The sequence below is a fragment of the Thermobia domestica genome, chromosome 4 (genome assembly GCF_964235325.1).
Source record: "Thermobia domestica chromosome 4, izTheDome1.hap1.1, whole genome shotgun sequence".
In the NCBI taxonomy this organism is placed as follows: domain Eukaryota; kingdom Metazoa; phylum Arthropoda; class Insecta; order Zygentoma; family Lepismatidae; genus Thermobia; species Thermobia domestica.
The window spans coordinates 307,038,538-307,055,121 of NC_137457.1; the positions used below are offsets into that span (position 1 = coordinate 307,038,538).

General features: G+C 38.4%; 1 protein-coding gene across 1 annotated transcript in view; it reads left to right on the plus strand.

Annotated features, from left to right (window-relative positions):
* Positions 1-16,584, plus strand: part of LOC145684280 (disks large 1 tumor suppressor protein-like) — a gene marked incomplete in the record, with an annotated part of 1,496,324 nt that overhangs the window by 820,137 nt on the left and 659,603 nt on the right. The window contains 1 exon segment of the mRNA XM_081756423.1: positions 5,972-6,130. Within this exon segment, the coding sequence (XP_081612549.1) occupies positions 5,972-6,130 (159 nt within the window).

A 16,584-nucleotide genomic window follows, 5' to 3' on the forward strand; every position in this document is an offset into this window, starting at 1 on the left:
CCGCCATCTCTGATTGGAAGGTCTTGCCGTCTCCTAAGCGAAATCTGAAATGACTCTATTAACTTTCTTTGGGCGGTCGAAGAGAATGGTAAATTTGAAGGGGGCGATTGCGCCTAAGCATTTGGGGAGGGGAGGGGTAGCTTTGATTAACCAAACTATGAACATACCTATTTTATGGCAAAAAAATCTGATAGTTATAATGAAAAAATGTTGGAAGGACGAAAGTGTGATGAAAAACCCGGGGAAAACCACAGACAATATGTTATTATTATCCACAGACTGACTGGTCTGGTATCGAACCAAGGACTCCTTGCACCAGAGGTAAACTTTTTACCACTAAGCTACTGCAGTCTGGTGCTAAAACACAGTAGAACCACACGTCACATCTCAAGATTTCTTAAAAGTATTAGCACTGTTCCAACCACAATCTGGTCAGACAACGACCTCACACAGTTTGATTATAAATTTATGCACATATATTTTTTTCTATTATTCATAAGTTAAAAAGAAAAGAGAGACACACACACACCTCATTCTTAAAAGATCCAAAGACCGTAACAAACGCACCGTGTATAAATCTCGTACGCAGAGAAGCAGGTGCACTGTCTTGTGTTAAGGAGCATGTCACACTCATGTTATATGAGTAATGCCAAAGAAAATTTTGGAAAACCATTTATGAGAAGTTTCAAACAGGTGTTGCTATAGTATAAAAAAAACGAGTTTCTTCTTTCTTTTCTTCTTCTTCTTTTTGTTGTTGTTGTTTGACGGAAGTAGTAGTGGTAGTTATGCAACTTATGATTGGTAGATTGGCTCGGTGTGAACAGCGTTGCCACACTTAACAGAACGAGAATATCTTTTTTTTTTTTCTATCTTTCAGAAGATCGTACTCCAATAAAATTCTCATGAAAGTGCTTTACGATTTAAGTATACATAACTGTATCTAAGAATATTCATTGTTTTACTTTGAAATTATGCACGAAACAAATGAAAGTAATAAACCATTATAACAATTATTGTAAAAACGGTAAAAAAAATAGTTGTCCACGAGAAGAGACGAAAAATAAGATTTCTTCGTTTTGTCTCGTCTCGAAATAATTTCTCGTCTCATTTTGTAAATTTATGTACAACATTTAGGCTCTGATTTTTTAAAATTTCATCTAGAAGTTATCGAAATTCTTCCACGTCACGAGGGGTCTACGAAGGGTATGATATAACTATATTTAAAGCATATTTCGTGAAAATGTAACGAAATATTTCAGTTTAACGTACCACAATTATACCCTTTAGACCCTAAGGGAAGACGATGATTAAGGCAAGTGAATAATGATGGAAGAATTGATGGAGTTGAGTTGAATTTCAGTTTAGCGTCCTTTTCAGCAGCGAGACTATGTGAGACGTGGACCTACTGATTAACGTGGAATCCGAACCACATGAGCTCCCGCCGGGAATCGAACCCGGGTCTCCCGGGAAGAATTGGTGGAATGATAAAGTGAGAGGAAACGGGAGTACCCTAAGAAAACCCACAACTACGATGTTGTTTACCACGAACTTGCTTAGCTGAGGATCGAATCAACGACCCCACACGCTAAATTTCAGCACTTTACCACTGAGCCACCGTGCCCCTGTAAACGTTGGTAAATGTACCCTTCGTTGTGTTCGTAGAATCATTTTATCTATTTATAGTTTTTATAATTTGAATCAAGGGGTAAAAGTTCGGGGGAACGCAGGGGGACAACGTCCCCCAACCTCGAAAAAATTATGTACGACGTCCCCCCAGTTCCTAAAAGTATAATGGGCAAATATAGGCACCTTTTCAGATCCAGTTTTATCCCTGCTTTGAATCATGTAACATTAAAACAGTAAAGCATTTTGAGATGTAAGACTTTTGGGTGAACTAATATTGTTCACGAGATTCGTGAAATTTCGTCGTCTCGTCTCGAATTTAAAAATGCACTTTTACTTTCGTCTCGTCTCGAATTTAAAAATGCACTTTTACTTTCGTCTCGTCTCGAATTTAAAAATGCACTTTTCTTTCGTCTCGTCTCGAATTTAAAAATGCACTTTTACTTTCGTCTCGTCTCGAATTTAAAAATGCACTTTTCTTTCGTCTCGTCTCGAATTTAAAAATGCACTTTTACTTTCGTCTCGTCTCGAATTTAAAAATGCACTTTTCTTTCGTCTCGTCTCGAATTTAAAAATGCACTTTCACTTTCGTCTGACCTCGAATTTAAAAGTGCATTTTTTCTTTGGTCTCGTGGACAAAACTAACGTAAAATTAATGTTAGTTTGTAGCATGGAAAAGAAACTAATCCACTTGTTAAAACGTTAAAACTGATCTTAATTTATTTCAATGTCCAAAAGAATGTCTCGTTACTTACTATTGAATGTGACTTTATGTTTGAACTATGCACAAGACAACTTATTATACAGTTTAGTTTATTTTGAGTTGATGTGAGTATTGGCAGTGACGTAACTAGGGGGAACGGGGCTTGTGCGCCGGGCGCTATATTGGGAGGGCGCAAAATTCGGCAAATATTTGAGGGAGCGTTTTGGTTTGGTTGGTCAGGGGGCGCTACGGTGAATTGTTGCCCCACGATTAGGCTAAGGGAAACGAGGATTAAAGCAAGTGACTGATGATGGAATGAGTATGTGAGAGGAAACGAGAGTACCCCGAGGAAACTCACGGACACGAATTGTAGATAGAAAACGTAGCTTAATAACCTTTTTTTGTTAAAAAATAAAATATATTGTTATAAGATTTCTGGAAGATACTATTTATAATGCGTACACAGGAAAAAATGATGTGTTGAAATAGCGCAAAATGAGCGTGTTACTTGTGTGTCAATTCAGCACAAAGACATCGCCTTCCGAACATATCAAAAATAACTAGTCACTACCCGAGAGAATTTGCATTGGTATTTACCGTTTAATATGAGCAAAGCTTTGCGAAATATCTTTGGCACTTCTGCCAAGTAACGAATAGTGTTCTATGTTTTTAGTAAACGGTCACAATAATATTGTTATAAACTTGTGAATCATCTGACAACAGTTACACAGATAGCTGTGCTTCTGTTTTCTTTATCTGTTATTCTTGTGTCTTAGCATATATGAACATAAGATGGCAAAACTGTTGCCTGTATTATTGTTGTCAGACGATTCACATGTTTACAACAATATTATTGTGACCGATTACTGAAAACATATAACATTATTCGTTACTTGGCAGAAGTGCCAAAGATATTTCGCAAAGCTTTGCTCAAATTAAACGATAAATACCAATGCAAATTCTCTCAGGTAGTAACTAGTTATTTTTGATATGCTTGGAAGGCGATGTCTTTGTGCTGAATTAACACACAAATAACACACTAAAGTGGTAGTCATTTTGTGTTGTTTCAACACCTCATTTTTTGCAGTGTACGGTCAAGAGACCATACCGTGCCCTCTACAAGAATTGCAAATTATTATACTTGCACGGTCCACACCCTAAAAGTTACAACATTGCTTCTGACAGTGTGTAACTTTCTCTCTCTCTCTCTCTCTCTGTCTCTCTCTATCTCTCTTTCTTTCTGTTTCGTGACTGTGGATTAGCGAAGAGAAATTGATTTCAAACTTTGAAACACCTGTCAAGAACTTGGCTATCTTCCTTAGGCTTTATACTGCATGTGTTGCTAGTTGTCATGTTTCTGTGATGTTCATGTTTTAATTACCTCCTTTTGTTCTATGTTGTCCGAAATCGTTAATTCTGCTTTGAAGAACACACTTAATTGCAAATCGTGTTTTCACGTTATAAGTCTTGTCATTCCTTTAAAAAAACTACCAATCTACTTTAAAGACTACGTGTACAGATTGGCCGACTACCTACATTAGGGAGGCCATGGTGGCTCAGTGGTAGAGCGCTTGTCTCTGGTGCATGGTGTCCCTGTTCGGCCGCTACCAATTAAGTTGTGGTGGATTACATCGTGTCCGTGGGTTTTCTCGGCGTACTCTCGTTTCCTCCCACATTCTCATCCGCTAATCCTTCCATCATCACTTGCCTTAATCATAGTCTTCCATAGCGTAATGGGCATAATCATGGAACGTTAAACTTAAACGAGCTAATTTCATGTACGGTATAGTCCGATTCCTTCAGATTTTCAGCATGGATTCGAAGCGGATTTTCAAATTTACCAAGTTGCTTTCCAAAGTTACCACTGCTTTCTAGAGGCACAGTCAGGGCCGAATCCAGGATTCTCTGAGGGGGTGCACCAATAACTACCAGTACATTTGAATTAAATTTGAGTTTTTTAAAACCCTTTGGGCATCTGTGATGTGAATGAGGAATTCCTTTGGAAGTGCTAAATGTCTGCTCTCGATGAATTCTTTTCCTTCAACCTTCAGAAAATTGACTTAAACTATTGATTTTGCAAAACTCACTGCTAGCTTCTCACTTTAGGTAGTGTATATTTACAACGAAGGGGGTGCACGTGCACCTTTGCACCTCCCCTAAATCCTGCGCTGGGCACAGTGTATATTTGCAGGGTGTAATGGCCCATTTGTCTCCATTTTTGTTTTGTATTATCTTTTGTGAGCCGTATTTTTTGTTTGCTAGTAATAATTTTAGGAGGGAAACTGTAGCCTAGTGATTAGAACACTGGATTCATGTCCGCGTGGTACCGGCTTCGATACCCGGCCAGTGCTTCTCCAATTTTTGGGCGTCCATCCAGCGTCATTGAGACAAAACTGGGAAGTCACGTGAATAAAAACACGTGACAGCTACTAGGTCTAGAAAACTCCCGATACACTAGGGCAACCTTGCACAATGATCCACACGTTCGTCGTTCCACCTGTCGCTAACAGATGGCGTGAAGCGGCTCAGGCCCACAAATCAGGCCGTTACGCCAAGTGGTTTTTTTTTAAATAGTAATAATTATATTATTATTTATTGTTGTTATTTCACTCGTTCATCCATTAACAGTAGCTTACTGTTTAGTTAGAATCTGAGCCCCCACAGTGTATTGGCGCTAACGACTCGGAGCAAAATAAAACTGCAGTTTAGATATGCAATATCTTCAAATAAGTATCGTTATTCGACTTGAATTAAGCAGTTATGGTCATGTAATTTTAGTATCCATAATTTGAAAATTGTAATTAAATCTTTGATTTGTACGTCCTACGGTTATGCCAATTAGGCTAAATGAGACGGTGATGATGAGAGAGCATGAAATGCTGGAATGAAGAAAGTGGGAGGAAACGGGAGAACCCCGAGAAAACGATGTTTGTGCACCACAAAATTCACTTGGCGGGAGCAGGGTTTGAACCCGGGACCGCAAGCACCAGAGGTGAACGCTCTACCACTGAGTCACCGCGGTCCCTCCATAATTTGATGAAATATTACAGGTATAATTGTTGGTTTTCTGAATGGGAAAGGTAAATGTAGACAGGACATACTAAATATTATATCCCAAAATCCATGATGATTCAACGACTGAATTTATATTCTTTCTTCCACTAGATTCGCAATAAACACATCACGGTACGATGGCTTAAAGCAATTATGACTGTTCTGCGTTTATATGTCCAGATAAATCATTTATACTTTAAGAGGCTTTTTACTATATTTGTAATGAGATTCTGTACTGCTGACTAGTGATATCCTAGTGAAATGATGTACTCAAGAGTAAAAGTGGAGCTGAAATGATAGAGGGGACGGTAGCTAGCGGCATGACGTCACGCCGTCTCCCTTGCCTATCTTTCCCCATTGTAAATTTTTAAGAGCTGAGGAAACGCCGTACATATTTTCTGGAGGTGGAGGGACGGCGTCTTCCCGCGTTCCCCTTCACTTTTACTCCTGGATGCACGACGAAACAGGGAATATGTGAGATCCTATTCTATAAATAAGCAAATTATACATAGATTGTGTCTTTATTACTGTGTGTTGACAGTGTGACTGTAGCTTTAAAAAAAATAAATTTTCTTTCTTTATTTATTTCAGAAATCGCGATATCCAGCCGAAGAGGAGCTTCCTCCCCCTCCATCTCCGCCGCAGCTCAAAGAAGTGTCCGCCCTGGACGGCGTTCCACGACAGAGCGCCACGGAGCGGATACTTGCGGAAACAGTGTCACAGCACATCATGCGGGACGGCGTCAAACAGGTAAGTGTAACAAATTCATTCATTTTTCCTTACTTGTACATTCAAATAACGTGATTTTTTCTATTTTCTTAAATAGTTCATTAAAAATGCCCCCTTTTACGCTTTTTTTTTTTTTTAAATCTTGTTATCATAAGCTGGCATTTTTGAAAGTTCTTTTGAGGGTGTGATATCAGGAGATCAACCTGACCAATGTTGCTGGAACTTTGAGCATTGCTCTTGGAGCAGTGATACATGGCCGAAGACAGTGTTGTCAGTTTAGTGTTTTTGGTGCCAGATCTAGAGTTTTTGCATATGGGTTTGACTCCGATATTCACAATTTGATATCATAGTGCAACATGACTTTTGAATAACGCATCTTGAATGAAATCTAACAGGAAAAGAAGATAGTAAGACTATCCATGGCTTTGGATTGATTATTTTAACAAAAGAAACACTGACCAAAGCTTAAAACACACTCCGAAACCGTTACAAATTATAATTTAAAATAAAGTGGGTTATAAGCTTTGGTCAGTGTTTGTTTTGTTAGAAATAAGGAGTTTTGTTACTTGACATACGACCTTATAGAAGGAAGAATCAAAACCTAAGGATCTTCAACATGTCCTAGTACAAATATGAAACTATATATATATCGGGTATACGAGAAGTAGTGACTTACCTTTTAACCCTTTTCCGGCTGAATTTATTTTTTTTACTATAATGTGATATGATGGTAAAATATAGTACATTGAGGGTACATTAGACTATATAAAAATAAATTCTGCTTCTATTGTTGCTCAATAATGCTGAGGGGAAAGGGGACTTAGGAGTCCCTTCATGCGGTTCGGCTTCGACATTATAACGCATACAGGAGAAATAATGTATGTGTAAAAAAGATGGGACTTAAAAGTACCGACAGTCGGAAAAGGGTTAAGTGATCAGTTCATTTCTATTATAAACAAGGATGTATGTACAGAGAAATGGAAGAAAATTGTATGTACAGAGAAATGATGTAAAAATCAAGTGCTTTACAGTATTTAACCCCTATTCTCCATTTGGAGGTCCACCTGGCGGCCATTAATATCGATGCATGCCTGCATCCTGAGACGCACATTTCTGCACGCATCTCGGCATACCTGAACAAGAATGTTGTTGAATTCCTCGGTGATTCACACCGTCAACACTATTTATGTGTGGTCTTCAAATGTTCCTATAGGAGGAAGTCGGAGGGGATGAGGTCTGGTGACCGTGGTGGCCACTCCACTGTTCTCCGACGACCAATCCATCGCCCGGAGAAGATTCACGGACAATCCTGGCAAAATGTGGTGCAGCACCATCTTGCTGCCACCACAATGTGTCAAAATCATCCCTCTTCCGCAACAGAGGTATCACAGAGTTCTTCAGTAACAACAGCATCAATCATACAGCCTAACCTACCGTACCTATATATATATATATATATATATATATATATATATATATATATATATATATATATATATATATGTGTGTGTGTGTGTGTGTGTGAGTGTGTGTGTGATCATAGTAATATTGCACGTAGTCGACAGTGGAGACCAAAACTCTCACGCTGGTATCAAAATATTCTTGTTCCACACTCGAGTAAGATGATGGCAGAATCTTGTACTGCTTCAAGGTATCAAAACGTTGTCCATGGATATATTTCTCCAAGAGTGCAGAAAGAGAGTAGTCAGAAGGGGCTAGGTCGGGACTGTATAAAGGGTATTACAAGGTATGTAGAAGGTGGTCGTTGACTTCTTTGCTCATTCGTCACATCGATTATGATGCTGAGAAACGCTTTACACGAGTAATTACTGTGGAAAGTTCTAATCTTCTAATTACTGTGCAACGTTTCGACTAGCTTAGTCAATGGAAGAAACAACACGTCGCGTTCTGGGGACTATTAGCCGTGCTATACATTGATACCTACTATATAAAAAAATAAAGGTAAATGCGTGCAAAACAGTGGATTGTACAGCTAAATTCACCTTAGCTTTTAATTTTTCTGTGTATAAAAGGTTAACGGTAATATGTACGATAATAAAGGCTCTGAACAAGTTGCCAACACTGAACCAGCACTGATAGATGAAGAAAATACATTTTTACATTCAAAACCCTTTTTTCTTAATTTGTCTTTGTCAGTTTCGTCCACAGATTTATTTTATTGATACTAGATGTCGCACAAGCAGCAATAACTCGATCACAAATTGAACAAGACTTTGACATCTTACGAAGTTTGCACATGAAAGTGGTCAACTTCATGCAGTAAGGATGTTTTATAGGCTCACACCATCATAAGAATCAGCTGTTCACAATCATGTTACTTTCATTGTTGAGGTGAGGTGATTTTGAATTTAACGTCCCTTTCAGCAGCGAGGCTATATGAGACGGGACCTACTGATTAACGTGGAATCCGAACCACACGAGCTCCCGCCGGGAATCGAACCCACGCCAAAGGGACGCATTCTAACCACTTAGCCACGAAGGAGCTCTACTTTCATTGTTGATTTCTATCGCTTCTCGTTTCAATAGACGGTTTAAGAGGAGGTGAAACCTATTCTTGGAGCACATAAGCTGGAGCGTCATTTAGGGAGGGCAGAGAATATAGGTCTGCACGGGCTCGGGCCGAACCCACGGGCCTAAGCCCGATCACGCCTGCGGGCCGGGCTCGAGCCTACAGAGCATATATCACTTCGGGCTCGGACCGAAAATTTTTAAATATACAGCCACATTTCTCGGCCCTTTTCAGGTCTAACTTTGTAAATATACTGTACAACGAGTACAACTGTTCTTTCTGGAGAACTTTTAAAGCACAACTACAAAATACAATTTTGCGTTTAAGTTTCTATAATTCGGGCTCATTTGATGATCACACGAACTCGGGCCTAAATGCTAAAACATATTTCGGACTCGGGTCGGGCCTCATATTGTAAAATCACGGTCGGGCCGGGCCCGGGATCAACATTCCGGTCCGTGCAGACTTCTAGCAGGGGAGCCTTCATTGAGTTGGAGATGTATAATCCATAGTATAATCCACATTCTAATCCATAGTATAATAATCCACATTCTAATTCATAGTAGTCTAATCCATAGTATAATAAAAAACGTGAAACTCTAGTCTCAGGGATTCGGATCCCCCCCCCCTCTTCCACACATACACCAAGCAAAACATGAATGACAGTACTGCATAGAATCTATATTAGAAAACCATTTCTCACTATATCCTACGGTTTTTTCTTTGATACCTGTCCACAAATGGTTATAATCGTCTTACAGGGTTTCACATACTTCTGTATAGTATATACAGTGTGTTTCAAAACAACACCAGCAACGTTTGGGAGATGATTCCTGACACCAAGATAAAACAAAAAGTACAGACCAACCTGGGTGCAGAAATCCTTCATTTTGGGGTAATAGACTGCCGAAAACTTGAAAAAATGAATTTTAAATGTCCATAGCTCCAATTCTATGGGGCCTACCATAGTCGGGTCAAGACTGCACTTAGGAACTAGTATATGCCCTATCCAAATATCCATATTTCACAATCCTGGTATTTTCGCAACAATTTTTATAGAGATATTTGGTGAGCATACCCGTAGCCAAACTTCCTCCAGAAAAATTGTTGTGTGAGTACCGCAGGATTCTGAAACATATACATATTTTTGGGTAGCGCACATATTAGTTCCTAAGTGAAGTCTTGACCTGACTATGGTAGGTCCAATAGTATTGGAACTATGAATCCTTAAAGTTCATTTTTTTAAATGTTTTTGGCAACCTATAACTACGAAGTGATGGATTTGTGCACCCAGGTTGGTCTTTACTTTTTGTCTTAACTTGAAGTCAAGAATCACGTCCCAAATGTTGTCGATGTTGTTTTGAAACACCCTGTATAATGAGTTCTGACTTTCAGGTCACACGTCATTAACACAGCCCAAACAACTGATCACTTATTAAAAGAAAATTATATTTTAAATCAGTGTTATCTGCCTCCTGTTGCCTCCTTTTTGTTCCACGAACCCATGCATGCATCCTTTTCTCCTATATATTGTACTCTTGAATGTCATAGATAGGCACTACTGCCATCTGTTGAAGAACTCTTAAACAATTTCCAGTTTTACGGACTTTTGGGACTGTATTGATCAGCCTAGTCTCACAAGCTTTGGTGACGTAACAATGGAGGGAGTCTTTTTTTATTTCTTTTTATAAAGAAGATAAAACATGGTTTTCTATTCAAAATCTTTAACTTTTATACATTTTTTCATGGTTGTTTATTTTTTTTATTTTCTTTATTGTTTGTTTTAAGGTTGAGATTAAATGAATGTTGAAGTACTGTTAACATGTAATTCCAGTCTTTTTAAGTTGATATTTTTGAAAAGATTTTTCTCTCTTACATGTTTATACAACACCGTGGCTATGAAAGACGGAGACTTGTATTAAAGTGGACTCCAAACTATGACCCGAATTAGAATTCGGTCCGATTAGTTGGTGCACAGACCACCATTTAAGATCAACTTCTGTCTCAAATATAGTCTGTTCTCCACCTAAGTATCTCGCCTCCGAGAGAGCACACCATCAAACCTGGGAAACCTCTTTATTTATGTATATATAGTTTTACGTCTTAAGGATATACGTCAATATGTACCGGGTTATTATAAATGATGACCCGATTTCATAAATTCATTGTAGGTTTATTAACCCCTTGCCATATTTTGACGCGCTGGACGCGTTGCTTTTCACTTTTCACTTCCGTATTTTGACGCGTGTCATGGGTTCCAATGTTTGAGCGGCTGTATCCCGCTTGCTGTCAATAGAAGGCAGAAGCTTACAGGTTTCCTGTGCTTTGTGAATATCTGTTAGTTTAAGTAAGCGCCAGAATAGGCATAGATGTTTACAGCATTGCAAAAAAATTCCGAAAGAAGTCATATGTGAAAGGGTTAATGGACATACTGTCACAAAACTTTGCAGACGTGTTGAAGAACTCAAAAAGTTGGTATGTGTGTGTGTGTGTGTTGCAAGTTGGCTTCTGATTTCTTCCACAAGAGCGCAGCAGTGAGCATTTATTCAAGATAGCGACAGGCGCAGAGAAAGCTTATGTTGTGCTCTAGTTGCATTTACGTCAAACTGTTTTAACATGCAAGGACACTTGCGAACGAAGTTCTACAAAAAAATCCACGAACTCCCAAGTCCACTGGACAATGGTTTGCACAGTTTATAGCTTCAGGATTTCTTTGTAAGGGGGTAATCAAGTGGTCGGCTACGACTCTCGAGGGATTGAAAACTGATGGATCGGTCATGGTGGGGATGATGATCAGCAATTCGTGTCGTGGCCTCCAAACTCTCCGGACCTAACCCAATGCGATTTTTTGTGCAGAGTTACGTGAAAGATACAGTGTCAACGTCTCTTCTACCAACAAACCTAACAAAATTGAGTGCTCACATCAATATTGCTTAACAACGGATTGATAAGGACATGCTGCACCGAGTGTGGGAAGAACTTTAGTATCGACTTGATATTTGCAGAATTTCTAGGGAGTAACATATAGAGTACTTGTGATATGTCTAAAAAAAAAAAAAAAAAAAAAACTTTTTGAGTTTCTCAATACGTCTACAAAGTTTTGTGACAGTATGGCTAATAATAATAATAATAATAATAATAACCCTATATAATAAGGAGAAATAAAGACAGTTGATTTAATGCCTAACAGCAATAAACTAAAAATCTCTAAACATGCCTTAAAACCTCATCTCAGATAGGTGGCGAAACCTTCGTAAGGAAGCATGTACTTCAGCTGTAAAGGAAAAGTAAACTTCTAATATAGTCCCCGATCCCCATATGACAAAGCACCAATACAGCCCGGGCTACCTGCTTCGCTGTGTACGAGAAAATCATGGGAATTAAGCTAAATGTGTTTATATATATATATATATATATATATATATATATATATATATATATATATATATATATATATATATATATATATATATATATATATATATTGAAAAGGGAGGGAAAAAGAATCGGCTCTTTTTTAAATGTATAAACACAGTATAGGAGATGTCAGTTGAATATAAGCATAGTTAACGAAAATACTAATATACAGTGGCGTATTTACGATTTTGTTTTGGAGGGGCTTTGCTAACTTTTGGGGGGGGGGGCTTTGCCTGAAAATGTGAAAATTCTGCAAGATATTTCATATACGTTACTGTAGTAAGTAAGATTTCGGGGGGCTTAAGCCCGGAAGCCCCCCTAAATACACCACTGCTAATATATCTCAAAAATAATGTACTACAGAAAGTAAAAAGTATCACCAAGAGAAGGTCTGATCTTTCGTCTAGAAACGCTAAAACGTAGTAGGTTTTACATAGTATTTTTCGTGAGAAATAAACAGGTTAGTAAGGTGCGCAGTACTTATATTTTCCGTAGTGCAAGGGTAATATGAACACTTCATAGGGCAAATATGAGCATCATCTCTTTTTTTTTTTAATGTTTTCACGTAAAATACAAAGCAGATACAAAAAAAGGTACAAAAGAATAAATAAAACGTAAATGATTACAATAACGAGCAAAAGATAGTTGCACATGCACATAAAACACAGTTCATTTCAAGACTGCTGTCTATTGATGTGACATAAATAACTAGGCATTAAATCTATTTCAATAATTATAAACAAAGAACTCAGAACACTGTTCGTTCACATAAAGGACATGATACCAGTCTTGGCACATATCACACTTGATCCATTCTTCCCCTTTGGAGTCTTCACTAAACTTTCCTTCACAAATATGGCGGATTCTATCATTCTCCTCACACTGTGTGAATGATCTTGTTCTCTTTCTTGGCGTAGCATTTCTGTCGTTTTCTTCAATAGAACTAGTATTATCCACTTGAGCTTTAGCTTTAATTACGGATGTCTGATCGTTCACCTTTACAGGAAGTCTTCCTTTCGAAGTGCCTTTGGACTGAAGTTGGGTTATCAATTGCCTTGATGTAAGTTCTTATGCTTTTCCTGTACGTCTTCCTTTTTTGTTGCATCGGCTCTGAAAAGCAAGCAGAGGAAAAAGTGATTTGACAATTTTCCGCGGAGTTTGAGGAATTTGCTTGATAGTGTTTCCTGAGGCGCTTGATGGTCCAGATTGAGGTTCAGTGTTTGCGAAACAGGCAAGTTCTTGACATGTGAAGGTATTGGTTGGTTATGTGTGCACCATAGCAACATTCAGTAGTGTAGAAGAGCTTGTTGCGTCATTATCACTATCAGATAGCTATAAAGTGTTGAGAAGCATCGAGAGAATAATTCTCTGCAACATAAGCGTAACCAGGAATAGCACGTACATCTACTGGCCACAGTGCAATTGTTTAAACGCACTCGAAGCAATTCCAACAGTAACATTAGTATTCCATGCTTTCGTGATCATTTCAGTAAATTCTAGTTTGGCAAATGCTCTGCTGTTACGAACTTGAAGGTTGTAAATTTATATCATGCATGTTATTACAAATTATGTTATTACTTTAGTTAACATCTGCAAAAGCTCCCTACGCTCTTTCAAAAAAATATGTGTGCCATATTAAACTGAATCCAAAAGCTCATATTTCACCGACTGCTAATGAAATTGTAATGTATTGTAGTTGGCAGTGATCAAAGTGGAATAAAAGCAGAGGCGGTATGTTTTATTAGGATTTTAACTCGATATACCGGCTACCTAAATGTTGAAATACAGTGGGGGTATGTTGTCTAAAAGAATGCATTTCTATTAACATAATGACTGAAAAGCATTGGAGAGGAGCTCTGTAGTAAGGGGGGGTATCCATAGACTTTGATACCCCACCAACTACTTTCTGAATAAAAATAAAATCCTCTTATGTTTTTTTATAGAGAATTATACACAAAAATGCTCAAGAACCGAATGAGGATATTAATTTCCTGTGGGAAATTTCCCGGTCCCCCCACTCGACTGTGAGGTATTACAAACCCCCGGAAGGTCCTCCCCCCACAGCAGAAACCCCTAAATCCGCCCATGCTCAAAGCACGACATTTATATGCATTAAGGCAAGAAGACACACATACACACATACATAACAAAGAAATAATTCAATATATCAAAATATAAACTAGGTAAACTTCTTTGAAGACCGCTGTCAACGCAATTCCCACATTTCAAAGGCTCTCTGGAAGTCAGCTGCTGTAACCTCTTTCAGAGACACTGTGACAGTCTGTTGGATGGCGGAAACATCGTAGAAATGATGACCTTTCAGGCTTCTCTTGAACTTTGGGAACAGAAGTCTGGTGGGCTCACATCGGGGCTGTACGGTAGCTGCGACAAGGTAACAAACTCTATCTGATTTTGAAAACAAAAGGTATGAAAAAGTTAACAAAAACGTCTGTGTTTTCATCCTTTTTGTACATAAGAAATAAAATATTTTTACGTGCAAAGCTATTGGTCAATTACTATGTATAGAAGTGGTTTTATTAAAAGTATTTAGCATCTACTTCCCAGTGACAGTATGTTTAAATCATTGAAAAAACAGAGACGGTATGCCTTCGTCAATGAAAAACCAGGGGCGGTATGGCATACCACCGCATACCGTCACACTTCAACCGCTGGTAGTTGGTAACTCTGTTTATAGGAAAGAAGTAAACACAAGCCTGGCGTTGTGTTCTAGACAGAACTGACTATAAATCCAGTGACAAATTTCATACAACGCATAGATACCAAGTCTTAGCTTACTATCCATTACTCTTATTTAACTATAGCTCCAGAAAGCTACATTTTTTTTTAATTCTACGTACATGTAAACTTGTCTTCTATTTCACAATAAGTGCAGCAAATGAACTTGGGCTACTCTCTGCAAATTCATGAAACACCAAACAATGTTACCAACTACATTGTTTTCCTCTTGCGCAAGGTATGTGTGCGCTATGTGAGTTTAAGCTTCGTGATGTTCATATTTTCGGACTGCTCATATTAAATTGAGTTCCCCTACAGAGCCTGTCTGTGAAGTAATGAGATTGGATGTGGTAAAAAGATTTTTTTGATTCGATTAGTACAGGTTGTTAAAAGTTTTCAAAATAGTTTCCTTGGGTGTCGACACAACGCTGTCAACGCAATTCCCACACTTCAAAGGCTCTCTGGAAGTCAGCTGCTGTAATCTCTTTCAGAGACACTGTGACAGCCTGTTGGATGGCGGAAACATCGTAGAAATGATGACTTTTCAGGCTTCTCTTGAGCTTTGGGAACAGAAGTCTGGTGGGCTCACATCGGGGCTATACGGTGGCTGCGGCAGGGTAACAAACTCTATCCGGGCCAAGTAGGTGGTCACAACGAAGGGGGTGTGGGCTGGAGCGTTGTGGTAGAGCTTCAGCGATCGGTAATCTCCGGTCGTTTCGTTTGATGGCTCTGTGCAGGCGCGCAAGGACTTTTTTGTAGCAAACGGCATTGACGGTTCATCCCAGAAGTGACAGAGACTTAAAATCAGCTTTTGCGCCACGCTTGATTCTTAGTGCGTCAGAACTTCGACGGTACTGCTGCTAGGTGCATTGCTTAGCTTAAACCCTCCACCCCAAAGCCTCTCCGCCTGGAAGGCGACCAGTCTCATTACTTTACGGTCAAACTCTGTATATACAGGGTGGACCATTTATCTTGAAATGCTCTTGTAACTTTTAAATTAATAGATAAAATTCGATGAAATATCCTAATATGCAAATATCAACAAGGAGATATTGTTTGAAATAGTCCACAATACTATCTTATTAACAGTGTTGCCAACCCAGCAAAGTTTTTTTAAAATGCCACTACATCAGATTTTACATATTTGAAATCTACATCTTAAACGAAATCTTACAATATCACATTTACTATTCAGTGTTACAAACTGAAGATGCTACAATATCACATTTACTTTACTATTCAGTGTTGTAGACTAAGGATACTACAATATCACATTTACTATTCAGTGTTACAAGCTGAGGGTGCTACAATATCACATTTACTATTCAGTGTTACAAACTGAAGATGCTACAGTATCACATTTACTTTACTATTCAGTGCTACAGACTAAGGATACTACAATATCACATTTACTATTCAGTGTTACAAACTCAAGATGCTACAATATCACATTTACTATTCAGTGTTACAAACTGAAGATGCTACAATATCACATTTACTTTACTATTCAGTGCTACAGACTAAGGATACTACAATATCACATTTACTATTCAGTTTTACAAACTGAGGGTGCTACAATATCACATTTACTTTACTATTCAGTACTACAGACTAGGAATACTACAATATCACATTGACTATTCAGTGTCACAAATTGAAGGTGCTACAATATCGCATTTACCATTCAGTGTTACAAACTTAGGATGCTACAGTATCACAAACACCCGTAAGCATCCAAATTTTGAATGCCTCTACAACATTAGTAGTGCAAGCAAGATGGGCATGTCAATGC